Source organism: Rhinichthys klamathensis, unplaced genomic scaffold (assembly GCF_029890125.1).
Source record: "Rhinichthys klamathensis goyatoka isolate OS25496 unplaced genomic scaffold, OSU_Roscu_1.1 h1tg000172l_1, whole genome shotgun sequence".
In the NCBI taxonomy this organism is placed as follows: Eukaryota; Metazoa; Chordata; class Actinopteri; order Cypriniformes; family Leuciscidae; genus Rhinichthys; species Rhinichthys klamathensis.
The window spans coordinates 24,334-46,202 of NW_026606702.1; the positions used below are offsets into that span (position 1 = coordinate 24,334).

The 21,869-nt window shown below is 37.0% G+C and overlaps 3 protein-coding genes across 4 annotated transcripts; 1 reads left to right on the forward strand and 2 right to left on the reverse strand.

The window, feature by feature from the left end:
- Positions 1–3,503: 3,503 nt before the first annotated feature.
- On the reverse strand, positions 3,504–6,728 carry gjb1a (gap junction protein beta 1a). Of its 2 annotated transcripts, none has more exons than XM_056260000.1 (2): positions 6,567–6,728; positions 3,504–4,398 (listed from the first exon to the last, which is right to left on the reverse strand). In XM_056260000.1, the coding sequence occupies exon 2, from the start codon at positions 4,382–4,384 to the stop codon at positions 3,662–3,664; it is 723 nt and encodes a 240-aa protein (XP_056115975.1). In that variant the 5' UTR covers positions 4,385–4,398; positions 6,567–6,728; the 3' UTR covers positions 3,504–3,661. The 2 variants fall into 2 exon arrangements, with proteins under 2 accessions (XP_056115975.1, XP_056115974.1); XM_056259999.1 differs by lacking the exon at positions 6,567–6,728 and adding an exon at positions 5,118–5,382.
- A 607-nt stretch (positions 6,729–7,335) lies between these two features.
- On the forward strand, positions 7,336–15,578 carry mtmr2 (myotubularin related protein 2). The gene is made up of 16 exons (XM_056260001.1): positions 7,336–7,524; positions 7,963–8,023; positions 8,136–8,159; positions 8,239–8,302; positions 8,388–8,482; positions 8,574–8,678; positions 9,147–9,251; positions 9,402–9,485; positions 10,041–10,190; positions 10,296–10,484; positions 10,555–10,740; positions 10,831–11,037; positions 12,671–12,763; positions 12,875–12,988; positions 13,236–13,412; positions 14,603–15,578. The coding sequence occupies exons 1-16, from the start codon at positions 7,481–7,483 to the stop codon at positions 14,765–14,767; spliced, it is 1,863 nt and encodes a 620-aa protein (XP_056115976.1). The 5' UTR covers positions 7,336–7,480; the 3' UTR covers positions 14,768–15,578.
- Positions 15,579–16,208: 630 nt separating this feature from the next.
- Positions 16,209–21,769, reverse strand: kat5a (K(lysine) acetyltransferase 5a). The gene is made up of 15 exons (XM_056260002.1): positions 21,737–21,769; positions 21,559–21,625; positions 21,339–21,407; positions 21,057–21,193; positions 20,836–20,904; positions 20,036–20,209; positions 19,810–19,890; positions 19,402–19,464; positions 18,415–18,663; positions 18,020–18,109; positions 17,736–17,876; positions 17,109–17,202; positions 16,809–16,968; positions 16,642–16,723; positions 16,209–16,535 (listed from the first exon to the last, which is right to left on the reverse strand). The coding sequence occupies exons 1-15, from the start codon at positions 21,749–21,751 to the stop codon at positions 16,401–16,403; spliced, it is 1,626 nt and encodes a 541-aa protein (XP_056115977.1). The 5' UTR covers positions 21,752–21,769; the 3' UTR covers positions 16,209–16,400.
- Between the last annotated feature and the right edge of the window lie 100 nt (positions 21,770–21,869).

Here is a 21,869-nt window from a genome sequence, read left to right on the forward strand (position 1 = left end):
GTAGTTATATATTTTCGTGTATACTGTAAAAAATGAAGACATTATACATATGTGTCAAATATTTTCTGGAAAATATCTAATTTGTAATAAGTTGACATTTACATATTTTTGTTTCTTATCTGTCAATAGAACAAAATAATTAGTGATTAATCTCATGATTTTTTGACCAGTTTTTAAAAAAGCAGAATTAAATGGTGATTGGTTACATTCAGTCATATATTTGTCACATCTCTCCACCATGCCCATGATCTCCACCAGAGGGCACTCCTCCAGACTCCCTTGCTTTCCCACATGAACTTCAACTCCCATAACCCATTGTCTGTACTCATTTTTGTTTGGTCACTACCTGGTCACTACCACCTGTGTCTCATTATCTGGTTAAACTCTGCCCATTTAAGCCTGGTGTTTTCACTCATTCAGTGCGAACTGCAAAGTCTTGTATGTTCAATGTTACACTGCAATTCTGAGCCCTTGTAACCTGGTTTCCCGTGTCTCTGTAAGCAGCTCAGATATGCCCCCCCCCCCCCAAAAAAAATTAATAATTCTAATATTAATAATTCGAATAGTAATAATTCTAATAGTAATAATTCTAATAATTCATAATGGCGAAGTCTTTTGTTACGGACTGCTCCGAGACTTGGGTGAAGATCCAAATGCAGCTTTTTTTGGGGCAATCCAGAATCCAGATCACATCCATGTAACAGGCAATTGGTCAAAACACCGTGCAGACAACCCAGACAAACAACACCAGAGCAAAAAACAGAGGCAAACAGGGAAATCCAGCACAAAAAAACAAGCAGAAGATCAAAACTAAGACTCTGGAACATTATATAAATCTTGCATTGCAGCTGAGCGGCTCTGCTTTTACTGTGGGTGTCATGTAGGATGAACACGACATTCACTCACCAGAGCCTGGTGTTTTTACTCATTTAGTGTGAAGTCTTGTATGTTCAATGTTATAGCCTACTGCCATTCTGAGCCCTTGTATCCTATGTCTTAGTTTTGATCTTCTGGCTGTTGCCCTGCATTTCCCTGAGTGCCTGTGTTTTCTACATGGTCTTGTTTGTCTGCATGGTGTTTTGACCAATTGCTTGCTACATGGATTATGATTCTGTATTGCCCAATAAAAGCTGCATTTGGATCTTCACCCAAGTCTCTGAGCAGTCCATAACAATAATATTATTACAATTATTTTTTATTGTGGTTTTTACTATGAATTTTCCTGCTTGTTTGAGAGTTTGAAACCTTGGCCTTCACAGATTCAAATAATAAAATGCTAAAATATGGATTTTTTCCATTTTATATGAATCTAACTACTGAGTTTATTTAGCTCAGCAGTCGAGACAAAGTATTTCAAAACCAATATACACATCCTTCCTCAGATAATCACTCAGACATACTGTGATTAGTCATTGACGAATATACACACACAGTCATATATGAATTAATCACATTAGTCATAATACTAAATATAGGACCCCTTTTGCTTCCCAAAACCTGAAGGGTCTGACAATCATTTGTGCCACTAAGCCATTATCTCTACAAATAGAGACAAAGATTGATTCATGCTGTTAAATGAAAGGAATAAAAAACTGTGAATACAATCTGAACCTGAAAGGATATTAAATTGATTTTTCATTCTGACAGATGATGTTCCTGTGCTGTCAGTCTCTATGTGTGTATAAGGTAGAGTGTGTGAAAGTTGTTTAGTTTTATTGTGTGAAACTTACCTTTCTTTAAATGTCCAGAGTTAGAATAATCCCCTCACACACAAACGCAGTGCTGCACGTCTTCTGTCATACACACACTTTCTTCTGTATTCCAGCACTGGCTCACAGTAACAGTAAGAGAAGACTGACCCATACAAATACACTGTATATATGTGTGCATGTGTGTGTGTGTGTGTGTGTGTTAGGGTTAATTTTGGCAGGGAACACAATCCCTAGGGAGAATTTTGAAGAGTGTACCACCTGCCTTGTTTCTCAGAGCCTTTCTGATGAGTGACAGCTGTCAGGCCCAATGGCTGAGCTCACAGTTGAACGGATGCATTCCTCCCTTTGAAGGAAAGTAACTAAGTAATTATTACTTTTGTCGTTCTATTTTCATTTCTACCTTTTTAAAGTGTTTACCAAACAGAGAACAAATAGAGGTTATAGAGCAAGACAAAAAACAAAGCTGTGTGTCTGAATTGCAGCTATTTTGAATGTAGGATATGTGGTATGACAGATGACAGGGAATATTTTACATTCCCAATAAGCCCAGGTAAAATCTGGATTGGCTGGTGACAGAAGACCCAGGGCTCAAAACAGTTTCATAAACAGGTTTATGAAATATTTTCATATTTGCTGACCTCCATAGGCTCCGTAGCAAATGTAGGTCAGTCCAAATTAATAATAAGCATTTTAACAGATTATTAAAACAAATGTCCTGCCCATTTATAATGTAAAAAGTAATTAATCAAAATAAAATGTAGGCTATCATCATTATATTCCGAGAGGCTGACCTTGATATTGTAGATAAAGCATTAGTCACTGTGGTTTCTATCGAAAGTTGGTCTTTTGGAACTGTAGCACCACCTAGAGTACAAGTAAAACAAAAATAAATCTCAAAGTTATGAGTCGGCTTCTTGTGCAATTAAGAGACTATTAAACATTTGTTTGACACAAAATCCGTAAATCATAATTAATCTGAATTGCTATAAACTGTGTGTAGATGTTTGTAGGCATATGATATAGCAGTTATAGACCTACATAGTGAAGCACACATTTATGTAAGTGGAAAATGAATAGCAGAAAATTGTTTTATTATAAATTTGCTTTCTACTGCTGTGGTTCTCATCCTTTTTGACTCCAAGATCACCATTGTCCAAGACAATATCCAATCCAATGTAAGCTGATTGTAGGCTACCTCTACTTCTGTTGTCAGGCATAATAATAATAAAAAAGCTCAAATAAAATGAGGTGTGTTTTTGTGTGTTTATTTTTAGCATTAACAATTAAGATTATGGGAATAAAACTACATTTAAATCAGTTTAAGACTTATTGGTAAAACCCACTGATCTACAGGATAATGAAGTCGCTACAACTGATGAATGAATTAAACATTTTTAACTTTTTTGTTACAAACACTTTTGACATTTGCAATAAATCTCAATGTGTGAAATCTAATCTTTGTCATCAGGCAGATATTCTATCACAAATAAATTAAGATTAAGATTTTCTTTAATTGTAGTATTTTTAGCTACAATATAACATTTTTATACAGCAGTGTAAATGTATTTAAACAATGGTCTAAAAATGTTTGGAGTAATATAATGTATGTATGTATTTCCCCAGTTTCACAGAAAAGGCTTAAGCCTAGTCCCAGACTAAAATGTTTAAGCTGTTTTAACCGAAAGCTAGCACTGACATATCTTAAAAAATGTCAGTGCCATTGTTTTGTCTTAAGATGCACACCAGTAATGTTTTTTCTAAGGCACGTTTATAAAAGCTACATAAATTCCCTTATCTTGGCTTAATCAAAACCCTGTCTGTGAAACTGGGCCATTGAGTTATAAAATACAATAAAAACATCATCAATGAGGTGAGGATATTATTAGGCCTCATTAACATTAAGAGTTTGAGTGAAATATTTAGCTTTCAGGGTGACTAGATGAGCACTTCTAAAAGGAAAACAATTTCTGGGAGATCCAGGCTCCAACTGCAGAGTCCTTGGAGTTATTGAGATGGCGACTTGTTGCCCTAGCAACAAGAAATATGATTTCTGCGATGTTGAGCAGGATGCAGATGCCAGACACCGCAAGCATAAATATAGTGAACACCGTTTTCTCTGTTGGCCGGGACACAAAGCAATCGACTATGTTTGGGCACGGGTACGAATCACACTTTACCAGCCGGAACATCTTGTAGCCTGGGTAAATCATGTAGAAGAGATACATAAATGCAGATTCGAATAACACACGGAACAGCAGGCTTATCATGTATGTCCACCAAAGGCCACCGGTAATCTTCATCTTTTGAGTCTTTATCTGCTCTAAGTCCTTCGGACTGGTGCGGCCAGCTTGGCGATACAACTTTTTGTCGATATGCCGACGATGTGCAATGTGCATGGCAACCAGCAGGGCGGGGGTAGAGACCATGATGAGCTGCAGCGCCCACAGTCGGATGTGAGAGATGGGAAAGAAGTGGTCGTAGCACACGCTGTTGCAGCCAGGCTGCTGGGTGTTGCAGATAAAATGAGCTTTCTCATCGCCCCACACGCTCTCCGCCGCCACCACTAGAACCATGATACGGAAAATGAAGAGAACAGACAGCCAAATCCGCCCAATGCCTGTGGAATGCCGGTTCACGCCGCTGATCACGGCATAAAAAGACGCCCAGTTCATTTTTGGTTCCAGATCTGCAAAACAGAGAAAAACTCCACTCTTAGCAAACTCTCTCTCTCTCTTTTTTTTAAAGAAATAAATATTTTTATTTAGCAAGGAAACAATAAATTGATCAAAAGTGGCAGTTTATACTCAGCTGAAAAAAATGCATCATGAAAAAAAATGCATCATAGTTTACACAAAAATATTAAGTAGCACAACTGTTTTTAACATTGATAATAAGAAATGTTACTTAAGCCCAAAATCAGCATATTAGACTGATTTTTGAAGGATCATGTGACACTAGAGTAATGGCTGCTATACATCATATCATTTCAAATAGAAAACCCATAGGACGTTATTACATCACAGTCTTGATTTAAGCCTTTTTATTACCACACAATAACCATAAGACATAATAATATCTAACAAATAATGACCATGTCTGACTCAAATCTACAAATATATCTTTGAAACATTGCATAACACAATAATAAAAATGTAATTCTGACCAATCTGAGACCAGAGCTAACAATGAACTTGTTCTGTATAGGTTGGTACTTGCACGAAGTGATTTTACATGACTACTACCTAAAAGAACCTCATTGACTGAAACCCATTTACATGTCACAAGTAAATAAAATGCAAAGAGAAAAATACAACTACATCTACAGAAGAAAACAGCAGTAGACCACCCATGTTCTGACAGACAGAGAAAGTAAATGAGAGAAAGAGATGCAGTATTCAGCATTACCAGACTCCGCAGGTGGTGTTAGTGGCATGGGCAAAGCCCGTTCAGAGGGGTTCTGAAACCCGCCGTGTCTCCGGTGTGCGTGTGTATGCCTGTGCCTGTATGTGTGTACCTCTGTCAGATGAAGTGTCTCCGGCTTGCAGCCACCATTTATGAAGGAACGGACACCCATGTGACCGGCGAACTCAGAGCCAATGTCATTCTCCCATCACACAATGAGAGCGTGGGTTCAGTCACAGAACAAGAGTGTGTGCTTTGATGTGTGTGTTTGTGTTTGTGTGATATGGGTCACCGGGTATCTTCCATCTTGTACTTTTGCCTTTCTGCCTCATATATTTATGTAATATTTTAAGATTTATATTATATATTAATATTATATGCACTATTATAGGCAAACATTTTTTGATTTTAGTCAACTTAATTTTCTATGTCTATCCAATTAATTTGTCCAATGTATTTGAATTGACAAAATAAAAAAAGTTTGGATGTAATTAAAACACAAAAAAGCCCATAAAAAAAAAAAAAAAAGGAACACAATTTACTGATTTGAGATTATTTACAGTGTGACCTCACAGGACCATGTAACATCTTTTAAAACAAATTTAAGCACACTCAATATGAACTAAAATTTTATGTGTGAGTTTAGAATTGGTTATAGGTAAGTTTAGCAATTAGAAATATGCCAATAGTTTGGTTTGCAAACACCCTGAATCAATAATATGCATCAGTGTGAAAATTCATAAAAATGATGATGTCATAGTGCAGGACATCCATTCATATCTTGTAATTTTATGTTTTAATTCATGCTTTTACATTATTGATGAATATGACTATTATTATATTTTAATGTTTAATATAATGGAATATCATTTAGTATATAATAATAAATATTATTATTCATCATACTATACAAATGATTGAATATAAAGTGTTGTCTAAAAATGATAAAATATTATAAAAGTCTTACATATCTCAATCAATTTAGTTTTTTTTTTTTTTTTTTTATTCCTTATACGTTTTTTTTTTCTCTGCAAGGAAAGTGTTGATTGTGCTTTTATTTATTGTTTTAGTGAAATACAATTATGGATGTCATCACAAAGATACAGAATCCTACAAGTACATCAGAAATCCACTAAAGAGTCTCAAGATGCTGTGTAATATCTTGACTTCAAATAGCCTACAGATTTATAGTTTCCCAGAGTGGTGTTATGAAACAATATCTTTTCTGATATTATTATGTGTAGTAGCTATTCCATGAACAGGGAGTGGTTGTAAACTTTCTAAATTAAATATAGAGGGGAGTTTCACACAGCTGAATTCACTGGTTTGGGTTTGGTAGTTGGTTGATTATTGAGTTTCTGGAGTGAACATGGTTGGTAGTTGATTATGGCAAAGGTTTAATTGGTAGGTTTAGTACTGTGTTTGATAGGGTTGATATTTGGCAATGTTTACCTGCGGTTGGTGTGGTCCCTGAGCAGAAGAAGAGGTTGAAGTCGCACAGGAAAGGGTTGATGTTTCCCTAGTGCCGATTATGGCGCAGTACCGGAGCTTTGCATTGCTAATCACTCGTGTCACGCTGTTACTCACCCCACTACAAACATCTCCACACAAAAGATGCTTGTGCTGCCAGTCCTTAACCATTCAGATCAGATCCGAGGCACACACCCACCAGTAGAAACTGTGACGCAAATTATGTACAAACGCACATTTACACATGAACATACACCAACTCACATACACAAGCATGTACATTAGTGGCATAGCCTACACATAGCAATTCTTTCACACACATTCATAGCCTCGAACAAACATGAAAGTTTAAACACACACCCAGTCTTTGTCTGCAAAAAGATGTAGCTACTGTTTTTAGCTAACTGTTTTTAGATGGACCTAAATGTATTATATTAAATCACTCCGATCCTTCATAGTCACAACAGCAACTTCAAAAGAAAAGATAAAATTCATCCAAATTGTTCCTTATTATTGTCTAAAGCAGCATTTATTGAAGGGAAATTTAATTTTAAAAAATAATATATAAATAAGCACCAAACATTAAGTTGTTTTTATATATATAGAATTGTTGGGAAAATATATAATGCAGGGGACATTCTTTTAACTTTTAGTATTTCACTTCCCAAAGGTCTCCACAAGGTGACCAACGAACACGAGCACCAGCACTCTGGCACAAACACAGAACGCGCGAGCGCGGCAGCGCGCACGACCAGCCCCACCTAGAGGAATTGTGGGAAGACATGGCAGCTTCCGCTGTTTGTGTTCACGGAATTTCCGCACCGAACAGTCACTTAATTAATAGAGTTTAGTTAACATCACAACTCAATAAGTGTTGTGGTTCGGTTTGTTTCGGGATGGAGGAGAGCGGCAGTGTGGACAGTGTCGAATCGCTGTGCAGGTATCAACAGAAAACACACTCTAAATGAATTGTTAATGTATAATTTCACGCTGGCTTTTATATAATGTTTTTGAAACTTGTTGTTGACAAGCACAGCCGGTAACTGTCTTCATTTCACTGTCAGAAGGGATAGTTCACCCAGAAATGAACATTCTGCCATCATTTACATACCATTGCTCCAAACTCGTATGACACCACTTATTTTTATTATATTGAAAAAAAAGATGTAAAGATAGTGAATTATGACTGAGGCTGTCAGTCTCTAACATTCTGCACTGTATGTTCCATGGAAGAAATAAAGTCAGTTTAAAATATACAGTTTTGGAACAACATGGGTGAGTAATGAAATAATGTTCATTTCTGAGTGAACCTTTCCAGATCATAAGTAAAGCTCAAAGGTGTGCTTTAATCCACCTTCATCCTCTAATGTCCTTTCAGCTCCACTACGACCCGCTCTGACCGTTCAAGTGGCACCAAAGTTTCAGACACAGAGCTGCGGGTCAGTCAGAACCAAAGTTCAGCCCAGCACTTCTTTTTCTGTACTTAAAACTGATGTATGTTCCGAACTATTACTATTACTAAACCTCATATGTTACTTTTTCTTATTACAGAGTAAAGGAAGGACATTTGAAAAGGTATTAAAGTGTGAATGTGTGCAAAAGACTTGGATAAAGCTTCAGTTTATGTTCACTGATCAAATTTTCCTGTATGCAGGTCTATAAAGACCCCGGTAAAGGCGAACTTCCTCTTCTGGTAGAGGAACTGGTTCAGGATGCCGGTATGTGTGGCACATTATACTGACTGCTGTGCATCAGCTATTCTGATGGTTTTAATGTATGTGCTTATTGTGTGCTTGTCCACAGCTAAAGACGTGACTTACATTTGTCCATTCATTGGGCCTGCTAGAGGATCTCTGACTGTCACCAACTACAGACTGTTCTTCAGGTGCACTGACAGGGTAAGAACCACACACACATGCTGTTTCTGTACTTCTGGAGAGAATTTCTAAACTAAAGACTTAATTTTCAGGCACCTTTTTTGTTTGTTAGGAGCCGGTATTTGGGCTAGATCTGCCACTGGGAGTTTTGAGCAGAGTAGAGAAGATCGGAGCAGCGACTAGCAGAGGAGACGCCTCATACGTCCTCGTCTGCAAGGTTTGTGAATTTATTTTTTTGAAGAAGACGACTTGACATTTAACTATACATATATGTTTAAAAAAACAATAATTAAAAATAAAGCTGAAATAAAATATAATTATTGAATGAAAATTTTAATTTAAAAAGTTTAAACAAAAATTAAAAATATTGAAATAAAATGTACAAAAATGACAAACAAATAAAAATAATTTAAAGCTAAATTGGAATATAAATTGAAAATATACGAATAAAGGCTACTTCAAAATATTAATAATAATAAAATGAGGTGTTATAAAAAAGTGTTATTTTAGTGTTATTTATATACTAATAAAATAGTATATAAATAATACTAAAATAACATTGTTTGTGGTTGGCCAATGAAAATGTTGGCAGGGCAGGAAACTGGCCAGGAGAAAAAACCCTTACTGTTGAGCCCTGATACATTCTTTTCCCTGCATGTTTGATCAATGTATATGTGTCTTGTAGGATATGAGGAACCTGCGTTTTGTGCACAAGGAACCTGAGGACTCACTAAAGAAATCAGTGTTTGAGGTTCTGATGAAGTTTGCTTTTCCAGTGTCAAACAACATGGTGAGAAACATAAGAAGACAAAGAGCATATATTATTCCAGCATACAGTATAGTATAATTAATAAACCTAATTCAACAAAATCAGCATCGGCCTAAAAGTAATTAGAGCTCATAATCTCTCTGTCTGTATCCCTCCTTTCTCTTTGTCTAGTCCCTCTTTGCATTTGAGTATAAGCAGGTGTTTCCTGAGAATGGATGGAGGGTGTATGATCCACTGGCTGAATACAAGAGACAGGTACAGTACATTGTGTGTTTGTTCATTTTTTAGTTTTTTTTGTTATATGCAAGGTGATAATATACAGTCATCCAGTCTTTGTTGCAAAATAAACCCCTTCAGAGGGACGAGGACTCTAATGTAAAGCAGGGGCGGCTTGTATCACCCTAAATAGGATTGTTTTGCAATAATGATGGCTGGGTGTACATTCATATGAAATAATGGTTTTATTCTACAATATTTCAATATTATTTTTTGATTTTATCACTTGGCAGTTATATAATAATAATATTAGTTAATAATATTAATACATGTATTATATATATATGTATATATATATACATTATGTAAAATATGAAAAATATATAATAATTTACAGTATTTAACAATATTTTATTATTTGAAAAGAATGAGACTTATGGAGGGATACAAGAGACATCTGGCACAGCTATGTAGGATATTTTAAATCAATTCTACATTTTAGGGTCATTATACAAAACATATTTCACTGCAGAATTCTGTGATTGACCAATAAGAAACAAGTATTTCAGAGAGTCGTGTTTTAAATATAAATAGGGTCTTCCGAATGAGAGCTGGAGGATATCCAAAGTAAATGATCACTATGAGCTGTGTGATTCATACCCAGCGGCACTAGTTGTGCCGGTAACAATCACTGACGAGGAACTGTGGCGCGTCTCCAGCTTCAGGGCCAAAGGACGCATTCCGGTCAGTGTCTTGAGACGTTTCTGAATCTTCACACTTCAGTTTGTGTGTGAGCAATAATTCATCCTCTGGTCTCATCACTGAAGCTATTGGCTCGTTCCGGTTTAGGTATTGTCATGGATCCACCCGGAGAGTCAGGCTGCAGTGGTTCGGTCCAGCCAGCCGATGGTAGGTCAGAATGGTCGACGCAGCAAAGAAGATGAGAAACTCCTTCAGGCCATCATGGACGCAAACGCACAATCACACAAACTGTTCATATTTGATTCCAGACCCAGTGTGAATGCTGCAGCTAACAAGGTAAACACTCACTTTCTTTACAAGCCTGTGTTTTAAATGAAAGGGAAAGTTTTGACAGTTTGTGTTTTAGATGAAAGGAGGTGGGTATGAGAGTGAAGATGCTTATCAGAATGCAGAGCTGGTGTTTCTGGATATCCACAACATTCATGTAATGCGCGAGTCACTACGGAAACTGAAGGATGTCGTCTATCCCAACATTGAAGAATCTCATTGGCTGTCCAACCTCGAGTCCACACACTGGCTGGAGCATATTAAGGTGAGACAAGAGGGGTCTCTTCATAATGTTTCTCACATGTTAAGAAACATGAGGATGATGAAGATGGGACTGATTGTGTGTGTGTGATAGTTGATTCTGGCAGGAGCTTTAAGGATAGCCGACAAGGTGGAGTCGGGGAAAACCTCAGTGGTGGTTCATTGCAGTGACGGCTGGGACAGAACTGCTCAGCTGACCTCACTGGCCCTGATAATGCTGGACTCTCACTACAGAACCATACGAGGCTTTCAGATACTGGTGGAGAAAGAGTGGCTCAGCTTTGGACATCGCTTCCAACAGGTCAGTCAACTTACATGACAACAACAAACAAGACTGTAAGGGGATGAAATGTTTGCTGTTTTCCAAATTCCTCACTTGTTAACTCATTCACTATTTACTATCTAATGAATGCTTCATAGTGCATCATATAAGTGCACTGGTGTCTACTCTGGGCACATACTGTGATTTTTTTTAATGTGTTGCACTACTGAAAAGTCTGAAATTAAGTCAAAATAAAGTTGCTAGAATAACTTTATTTAGCCTTTCCCAATTAAATAAAGTGGTTTCATTTTCAAATATCATATGACAAATATCATTAGACATTCTCAGCATTATAAACAGCAATGATGAAGAGAAGAGATAACACTGGTGTTATGCACTAGCATATATTACATGCTTTTCTAACTGAACATCAGCATTACTGAAAATTATCTGTTTTTTTCCAAATTATATCTAAATGGAGAATTCAACTTCATTTGCCAAGCTGCAACATAAAACAAATGCTAGTGGCTATTTTTTTAAACAAAAGGATGAGCCATTCAACATGTCCCTCCCTGATGTTTCAGTGGAAATTACATCAAAACATTGAATAACGCTGTGCTTTTCAAGGCACTTCAGTAGAACTTTAAAAAATTGCATATGTGCATTACAAATCAAAAGGGGTCAGTAAGATTTTAAAAAATATAATAAATTACTACTTTTTTTCAGCAAGGACACATTAAATTGATCAAAAGTGACAGTAAATGTTACAAATGATTTCTATTTCAAATAAATGCTGTTCTAATGCTTTCTATACATCAAAGAATATAAAAAAAAAAAAAAATCCCCAAAAAATATTAAGCAGCAGAACTGTTTTTAACATTGATAATAAGAAATGTTTCTTGAGTTCCAAATCATATTATAATGATTTCTGATGGATCATGTGACACTGAAGACTGGAGTAATGATGCTGAAAACTCAGCTTTGCATCACAGGAATAAATGGCATTTTAAAATGTAGAGAGAGTTATTATACATTTTAATAATATTTCACAATATTACTGTTTTACTGATCAAAATACATGCAGCCTTAGTGAGCATAAGAGACTTTGTTAAAAAAAAAAAATATATATATATATATATATATATATACAAAAAATCATACTGACCCCAATGTTTTGCAAGGTATTAAATACAGCAGAATGTCAAATATTGAAATAACATTCAAAACCAAAAAAGATCCATGTTATTATTTTAAGTCACTTTGCTCATTATTTGCTCTACCAGATGAAGTAAAAGAGGCAACTAGCATTCATATTTTTTAAAAGCGGGTTAAGACATCTTTTTAAAGTTGCTTATCAATATAACAATATGGAGTTGTAATATAACAAAGCTGTGTGTAAGTCAGTTTTATGTTCTATTTTACCTTCTAATTTTTTCTCATTGTTTTTTTTATATCGATGTTGAGATCAAACTACATTGTCAGTTTACTTTATTTTACACGCTGAACCTTTATAGTAGTTTACGAATATTTTTATATTTACATTGTGTGATTGTATTATTTGATTTTATGCATGTGATGCACTTTGAGTTGCATTCTATGTATGAAAAGTGCTATACAAATAAATGTGTATTATTATTATGAATACAGTACATGATTATTTTTGTGTATGTAGCGTGTAGGTCATGGTGATAAGAATCACACAGATGCAGATCGCTCTCCGATCTTCCTGCAGTTCATTGACTGTGTCTGGCAGATGACAAGACAGGTTAGTGCAAAACACCCCACAGTTCCATTGGCCGAACTGCCTATGTCTTCAGTGTATTGCTATGATCTGTCTCTGTATAAGTAATAAATATTTGTGTCTCTGTGTTTGTAGTTTCCTGCAGCTTTTGAGTTCAATGAGAATTTCCTCATAACAATACTGGATCACCTCTACAGCTGCCTTTTTGGCACATTTCTGTGTAACAGTGAGCAGCAAAGACTCAAAGAGGTGAGAGCGAGCCTACTCTTAGGTATAAATGTTTGCACACTTTGTATGTACGTAATTTAACAATAAGAATATGAATGTTTAATAGATCAGGAAATAATCTGGTAGATGCTATTATCTTTAACTTACAGCAAATGAACTGTGTTTTGGACACAATAACGGTCATTTCAAAACTTTGAGATTTGTGTTTATTGATAAACAAACATATATAACTGTGTGGGTCTAAGGGACTGTCTTTTTTTGTGTTTAGGAAGTCCCGAAGCGCACAGTGTCTGTATGGTCATTTGTGAACAGTCAGCTAGAGGAGTTTGTGAATCCGCTGTACGTACACTACCCCTCCCACGTTCTCTTCCCCACCGTCGGTATACGACACCTCCAGCTCTGGGTCTCCTACTACATACGCTGGAATCCTCGCATGCGACCACAGGTACACACATGTGAATGGTTTTTAAATAAATCTGCAGGTGCAGAAATGACTAGGCTCATTCTCTGATTCTGCTAGAGAATGTGTTCTCACAATCTTCTGATATTTAAAAGATAATAATGTGTGTACTAGAGTTGTCCGTCACTACAAAACATCTAAGTATCTGTTGGTTTAAAGCTGCAGTCTGCAGTTTTTCCTCTTTGTCGTCATCTCTGTTCGAAATCTGCAATTGCAGTCATTCGCGGAATTATCAACTTTACGTGAGTTGTACTTCGACACGGCATAGCGCGGATGAACACAATGTTTGAGGAGAGTGTGCAGCTGTCAGTCACCGCGCCGGTGTGGATACTGGCATTCAGAATCACAGATTATTCTTTTTGGAAATATGACCAACATAAGAATTTTCACCGGAAAATGTCATCTGAACTAGCAAGAAACATCCACTTTTGTTCTGGTTCTGACATTGCAGTAAATCACGCTGATTAAATCCAACAATCGCTTATATCACGCAAAACCGTGCAAATTATACTTTGTTCTCAAATTGTTAATGTTAACAACGTCACCATTGCGTGACTACATGTATGTAATGTCCTTCCGATGTGTATCCTTGTTTTCGCATGGTCCGGTTGCAGTCTCTTTTTTTCTGTAGCCACTCCGAAGTCTGAACGAAGTCTTTTGCATTTTACAGCGGGTGAATCTGTTGTCACTGGTGATTGTCGTTTGAACCTTTCTGGATCCGCCATCAAATTGATACGTTTAATTATATTGAGACTCTTCTTTATGTGTAGAGATGTGACGTAATGACGCAAAGACATGCTCGAATCTCCCGCGGAAATCCACCAGTACCACTGGAATTAAAAACATTATTACAAGCTTACCGCTTTGAATCGAGCTACGGCAAGCAGATCGTTTTGAACACTGGCTGGTTATGTATTTTCTCAAATATGTATTTTGGATAATTTTTAACCCAAAAAAAGCTACAGACTGCAGCTTTAACTAACAGGACTAGATCCTTCCATCTTTAAACCCAGCTATTTTGTTTTGATTGTCAATAAATATTACTCTATGATGTAATGAGATGGATTTTATTATCCATCACCTAAACATCTGACATTTTAGGTATCATTTAAATACATTATATTAGTTAAATAATGAGTCTTGAAAGTCACTGTTTGATTAAAAATGTATTTTAGGAGCCCGTCCATCAGCGCTACAAAGAGCTGCTAGCAAAACGGGCAGAGCTTCAGAAGAGGGTGGAAGAGCTACAGCGCGAGGCGGCCAATCGTACGGCCTCGTCATCCTCCGAGAGGGCGGGGTCTCCTACGCGCTCCATCACACCTGTTCAAACCTTTGTATAAGTGCTCGACAGCTTTGAGGAATGTAGATCGCCACACACCACGTGAGCGTCACACGGTTCTCATGTTACTTGCAGTGATGCACAACTGATGTAAATTCACACACTAACATTCACCTCGCTGCTACAAGCTGGCTGGCTGGGTGGATGGAAGAAGCTTTTAATCACTAAAACTGTTGGATACTAGTATTATATTAATACATTTATTAAGACTAGTGAAGCATTAATACATGTTAGAAACATATTAGGGCTTGTACTGAATGAACTGTGTATGTAATAGAACATGACGAAAGCGTTGTGATTCTGCCTATATCCTCTTGATGCGGAGGGAAATTTAGGCGAGTCTTTCTAGCCTCGGGGTTTTATGTACAGGGTTCTGTCTTTACTTGAAATTCCTAACTTTCTTGGGCTTGATAAAGATGACACTATCTAATCATGTTATGCATGATATAGAATATGCTCTATAATCTAACATTTGCTTATACATTAACATTATTGACCAATAAAGTGTGTTGACACTAATTAAATGGTTACTTAATTAATTAAACTCTGGTGGTGCTATGAAACAGCTAATCCACAACAATAAAACACCTGCAGTATCTGGATCTAGACAATGAATGATGCGTTTTGTTCATGTAGAGATTTAGTACGTTTACATACAGTTATAATTGAGCTAGAGCGGGTGTTTGTGTAGTTGGGCTGCAGTCTGTCAAAGTATACATGACACAACATGTAATTGAATATTTGCATCACCTGATAATGCGCGAAGCACCAAAGTCAATTATGGCTTGATTAAAGTGTGTACAGTCACATTATCTACGTCTTTTAGTTTCACTTTTTTAAAGTTTTGCCATAAGATTTTAGTCGGACTAAAGCGTGTACGTTGTACACTTGTTGTCCTCCTTCAGCTGCTGTTTTATTGTTGAATGAAAGGTGGGGCTGGCTCTATTCCGAATGTTCATTCCAGTCGTACATTGCTATAACATTTGTCACAGTTCGAGCCTCAACTCGTGTCCTTTCTGTGTGGAGTTTGTGTGATCTCCCAGTCAGTGTGGATTTCCCCCACAGTCCAAAGACATGCAGGTTAGGTGGATTGGATATGCCAAACTGGCCGTAGGAATGTGTGTGAGTGAGTCGCAGAACTCTCAGTGCTGGGTTCCTTCTGGAGGGGCATCCGGTGTAAACTCTGCCACATCTAATGCGTGTGCTGATAATTCTGATGAAGCGGACCCTGCAAATGAGTGGACTAACACTAGGAATGATGAAGTGGAATATATAATTATATATATATGTATATATTTATTTATTGCTATACCATTTGTCATGTAGCACATGCTTTTTAATCTAAAGCAAATGTGAGAAAACATGGTGTTAAAACCCACTAAAAGGTTTCATCATAAATTAGCACCGTGTTCCCAGTTTAAGTAAGTAAAATCAGCTCCCCAAACAGTACAAACAGACTGTTTATTTACACATTATCACATTCAGTTACATTTTTTAAATGACTCCATATTTGTAGAGAAGTACTTATAAAAACCATGAAAGTACATAAATACAAGTTTATTTACAGTATTTATGTTGGTTTGAATTCCTTTGTGTCTGTATCTATGAGCTAGTGGCCCTGCTCTCTCTGTACTTCACCACTTCCCCCTCTTGCTCCAGTCTTTAGGAGTAAAATGCAAGCATTTAGGATCAATGCGGAGGTGGCGTTTCTGCATGGCACGCTCGTGACCTTCCACTATGTCCTCGGACAAGGTGAGGATATACTGACCCTGCAAGGGAAGAGAGCGAAATCAATCACCCTAAAAGGCCCCTTCAGTATCTGAATTTGCAAAGAATATAGCTAATTATTACTTTTCATTGGAAGTGATTTCTTACCTTATAATAATTTATGAGGTTGAGGTATTGAAGAGTTGATATCACGTCCTCTTTCTTGACACTCGTGATCTCACTTATTTCACTAAGAACAATAAAAGCGAGAACACTGCTAGAAATTTGTACCTTCAAAGTATTTGTTTAGTACAATACAAAGAGTGGGCACACACTTGATGGTGATCTGTGGCCGTTCTCCATTCTCTGATTTGAGGTCCATGAGTATCTCCAGAATGGTCTGGGACCAGTATGAGCGGTAGGAGAGCAGGCCCAAATCAGACAGAGGTTTCTCTGGGGTACCTGTCTTTCCTTCCACCTTTGAGAGCTCATAACCTTGGAAACAGAGATGTGAAACAGGGGCCATGACATGATTTAGGGCTTATTATATTTCACAAATAAAATTTAGGAAAATTAAGCAAAAATCTTACCTAACTAACCAAATTTGACTAGTCCTGAAGTGTAAAATTACTCACTGAACTCAATTAGTAGTTTTCCATAGCCTCTTCTCTGATAAGGTGGTAACGTCAGAATACAGGCTACATTATAGTCTTCTGTTGATTCTTTCTCCTTTAATAAGAGGAAAAAAGACATTAAAGTCGTCATGAAACGTCATGAAGTCTTTTCTTCCTTATTGTGACGTATATTCGATATACGTATGTCGCATATATGAAAAAGCTTCTCGAACAAGACAAAATGTAGGCAGAGACTTGATTTTGTCCATCTGGAATGTGGTTAGCTATTGCTGTGCTGTGCTGTGATGTCATGTTAATGACAGATTGTCCCACCCTCACACCAGTAAACAAATCACCAGAGAAGAGGAGAGATGTCATTGCAACTCATGGAAAGTTATTTTGATTAAAGAGGGCACATTCATTTAAAAATAAATAATGATGTGCCAGATAAATCATTTATATTACATTCTGCAAAATTCCATAAAAAACAATCAATCCATATTGATTTCATGGTCACTTTAAATACAGTGGCCTCAAAGTATTTGAACACCTTATATTAGACAATATCAAAACAAGAGGCATTCATTCTAAATAAAGATAGCACAAGCTAATGTTTGAAGGATTAAAAAAACCACAGATGGAATATACCTTTGAGAAGTAGCCAACTATATGGAAACCCTTTGAGTCATACTCCGTCATAACATAGAAGAGGAAAGGATCCGTGTCGTAGTACAGGGTCTTGTGGTCCAGGAAGCATTTGGCCAATAGACACAAATTTTGGGAATATGCCTGTGCAGCAAAAAAAAAAAAAGAATTACAGATTTAAAAGACCATCAAGAGACCACATAGATGTACAGTACATACTGCAACAGTGCACAGGACATTATTAGTGGAAGGGGAGGGGGGAGGATCATCCGAGTCTTATTACACACCTTGTTTTTCCTGCCATCTATTTCAAAAAAGGAGATGGTTCCTTTGCGGTAGATCTCATTTCCTGGAGGATGCCGAAGGTTGCATTTTGTCTGTAAAGGTTACAGGGGGAGTAATTGTATATTAAATGTAGTGCAAATTCTACAAAAGGTATGTGAAACTATACAATAACAGCTATTTAAAGATGTGGTCATAATTATTAATGTCCAGCTAAATTTAGTGGGTCATTTCAATAGGAATCCTCCATGCTATTTAGAGTTTTACATAAGGCCGGAAATGTTCAACAGAAAAGCTGCTTGGTTTGAAAGTGTGAGCTACTAACAATAGACTTTTTATTGTCCATGAAATTTCGCCAATGTGACCGCACCTTAAGCTTAAGTCTTGAAACTACTCTTACCAGGTGTCTTTGAAGACATTTGAGGCTCTTGAGGTATTTGAGACAGAATTCACAGAGGTAGAGAATGGGCAGAGAGGTGAGCTCCTGTGAGTATGGGGAGAAGTACCAAGGCTTCAGCCTGTGCCGGCCCAGCTCTATACAGTTTATGTTCTTCATTCGTGTCACAATGTCATCATGACTGCGGTCAGACACCAAACTACCGGTCATGCGCGGGGCAGATGGGATTCCATCTGAACTGTCCTGAGAGTCCTGAGATCAGAGAGTAGTGTTAGGGAGAATTGTATGAAACATCGATAACATGAAAAAAATTATGTCTTTCATATTCAAAAATGTTTGTGGGTTTCATGTAAACTCTTTTGTTTTTCATTGTTATTAATGTCACATTTGCCCGATTTCCTTATACATGTACATATATATTGATAAATATATATACTGCATTTACAGAATCCATTCTATCAAGAAACTGTGATTCTTTAACAGCCTTAAAGGAGAATTTCGGTATTTAGCACTTTGAGTCTATTTTCTAGTTTGTTTTGGATTAACTAGAGTGGTGGACACAGAAATTTTGACGATGGGTCCTGTCTCAACTTTTTGACTCTTTTAGAATCGCCTTTGACCGCTTCAGAGTGGCTGTCTACTGGCATGCACAAACATGTCCTTGAAACAACCCTTAACGTTCGTTTTCAAAACTGTGCGACTCACCAAGTGGTTAGTGGTGTTCGTTGATGATTAAAAACAAATATGTCGGCGCAATGTATGATTTCAATCCGTGTTATTTGCTATAGTGAAGCCACTCTGAATCGGTCAAAGGCGATTCTAAAAGAGTCAAAAGTCGAGACAGGACCCATCGTAAAAATGTGTCCACCACTCTAATTCATCCAAAACAAACTAGAAAATAGACTCAAAGTGCTAAATACCGGAATTCTCATTTAAGCCTCCATTCTGCCAAGACACTCAACAAAGCAATGGGAAGTAAATGAGCCGGACCTCTCCTGGCAGCAAATAGACGGTGGAGCAGCGGGGACTGTTATTCTGGAACACCTTTACCATCTAGAAAAACACGAGGGGTTGCAATGTTTTAGGACACTTTAGATGAGTAGGGTAGTTGATGGAGCAGAAAGAGTTATATTTAATTGGAACACATTTGATGGATTTGGTTTTGATTTAAAATCAGGTACAGACTTGCTATCTCATTGGTAGTCAGAGTTGGTTTTTAAAGTAAAACTTTGCATAGCACAGAATTTGTTTAACATAATAAACAAAGTTCCTTCATGAGAAATAAAGGAAATGTGAACTGCCCTAAAACACATTTCTAATTCATAACATTTTACAGCATCATGTTCTTGCCAAATAACAATGAAATGTATGATGTATATTTTAGGTTGCAGGACTTACCTCATCTGTCCCTCCACAATTTTTTCTTTTTCTCCCAGGCAGAGGAGGAATGAGATGACGCTGAATGGACATTGTGCCATTCTTCCAGGTGGAAGAAGCAGAGGAAATAAAGAAAGGTTTTATTGTTAAATAATATTAAATTAAATACTTTATACTTACAAAATAATAAGGATTATTATTGGTGTTATGCAAGAAGAGACAGACTGGTCTTAAATTAATTTCTTACTGTGGTTAGAGAAGTGAGTGGTTCATGCTCCTCTCTGGATTTAATGCTGAAAGGGGAATCTCTAATTGTTGGATATACAGAGGCCTGACTCGCCTCTGCAGAACCAGGAAGTGAAGGCACTGGGGTCGCTGCGGTCACTTGTGTTGCCAAAGAGACTGACTCTGCTTTCCTTTTCTGTAAGATCAAACAGAAACGAGTGTTACTTTTTAATCATTAAAAGGCACTAAAATCCATCATATATAAAAACATAACCATGAGTAAATACCTGCCACTTACCTCATGAAAATAACTAAGGAGTAATAAGTAATGAGAATGACTAATGGGGTCTGGATGCATTTAGAGCTTTTACATAAAGATTGCAAAATTAATAGATTTGCTTTAGAATTAATGAAACATCTTATTATTAATTCAATAGTTCACCCAAAAATGAAAATTATGTCATTAATTACTCACCCTCATGTCATTCCAAACTTGTAAAATGGGTGAACTATCCCTTTGATTCCCTGTGCAACAAATATTAACAACGTATCGACTATCTTAAATGTGCAAAGTTTCAATCTCATGTAATCCCTTTAACAATGCAACCATTATTGTGGGATAAATATCTTTAAATTAGATGTCACACAAAAGGTTCTGGAATCTGCAGTTGAAATTGAGATGAGGCAAACACTGCTTCCCTCGCACTGTTTGGAAATTGTATAATGAGTTTATTCAAACTAGTCTTTAATTCAGCCCATTCGCCGTAAACTCTTGTAGGACAGATTGATGAGTAAAATACAATGGGTAGAGTTCGTCTGTACCGGTGTGGGGAGGGTTTTTCCTCTTGAAGGAGCTGAAGCAGACTGACCGTGGAGATCTAGACTCTTCTTCTAAATTTAAACAGAAAGTAACAAGATGGTAAATGGACTGAAAAGCATGCAAATTTGAACAAAAACTGTGAATGTTAGATCTTTTTATCATTGATGTGGGGGAGTTTTGTTTCTACATTTAGTGTCACTGGGTACAGAGTAGATTCTCTTACCACATCTCTTTCTGGGGAGCTCGGCCGAGACCCAGGCAGGCCATTTTTCAAGGGAGTCTTCGCCTCCTTCTTGGGAAACTGGAGCTTTTTCATGTCCAGTCGGTCTGGAGTAACCCACTCGTCCAAGCGCTTATTGACTAACAACAACAAATTTAGTTGAGTTTTTTCTTTTCAATTAATGGCTAAATAAATGGAATCATGCATTATATAAATATTGACACTGGAGGAAAGAAATTAGGTAAATAACCAAAGTATTTAGTCCGGCTGATAGTTAATACTCACAGTCAATATAGTGGACATAGTAAAGCTTTCTCCCTGGGATGTCTTTAACACTGAGAATTTCAGCCAAAGCTATTAAGAGACAAAATGATCAATTACTTTTGGACAAGCAAGCAGTTATATCCTCAAATATACTTATACTGCTATTTACGTGTAGCTAGTTTTGCGCTTGTGACAAATGTTGTGTTTACATTCTATCCGCAGCTGTCAGGCGGATACTTACGCCATTCGTCTTCATTTTCTTGATTTTTTCGCAGCACAGGCAGTCGACAGCCCTCAGTGATCTCACCCTATGATGACATAACGCAATTATTAATCACATTGACCAACAAAGACATGACAAATGTTATTTAAATCGCGAATAAGACAACATAAAAACCAACCGTCTATCCATTACTTACCGAGTGATCCGCCATCTTTTTATCTGGCGCACAGAATTGTGCGTTATAATAAAACGCCAGTCGCGTTTATTTTGCGTCGAGTGACGCGCTGAACCATTATAGATAATAAAGGTTTTATTCACATGGGGAAAAG

Coding starts and splice junctions, on each gene's coding strand:
- gjb1a (XM_056259999.1), bottom strand. CDS start 5,286: ATGGGTGTCCGTTCCTTCATAAATGGTGGCTGCAAGCCGGAGACACTT. Junction 4,399..5,117: donor AACACCACCTGCGGAGTCTG/GTAATGCTGAAT, acceptor TCTGTTTTGCAG/ATCTGGAACCAAAAATGAAC.
- mtmr2 (XM_056260001.1), top strand. CDS start 7,481: ATGGAGGAGAGCGGCAGTGTGGACAGTGTCGAATCGCTGTGCAG. Junction 7,525..7,962: donor AGTGTCGAATCGCTGTGCAG/GTATCAACAGAA, acceptor ATGTCCTTTCAG/CTCCACTACGACCCGCTCTG. Junction 11,038..12,670: donor TTGGACATCGCTTCCAACAG/GTCAGTCAACTT, acceptor TTGTGTATGTAG/CGTGTAGGTCATGGTGATAA.
- kat5a (XM_056260002.1), bottom strand. Junction 18,664..19,401: donor TCTATTTGCTGCCAGGAGAG/GTCCGGCTCATT, acceptor CTCTGATCTCAG/GACTCTCAGGACAGTTCAGA. Junction 17,877..18,019: donor TAGATGGCAGGAAAAACAAG/GTGTGTAATAAG, acceptor TTTGCTGCACAG/GCATATTCCCAAAATTTGTG.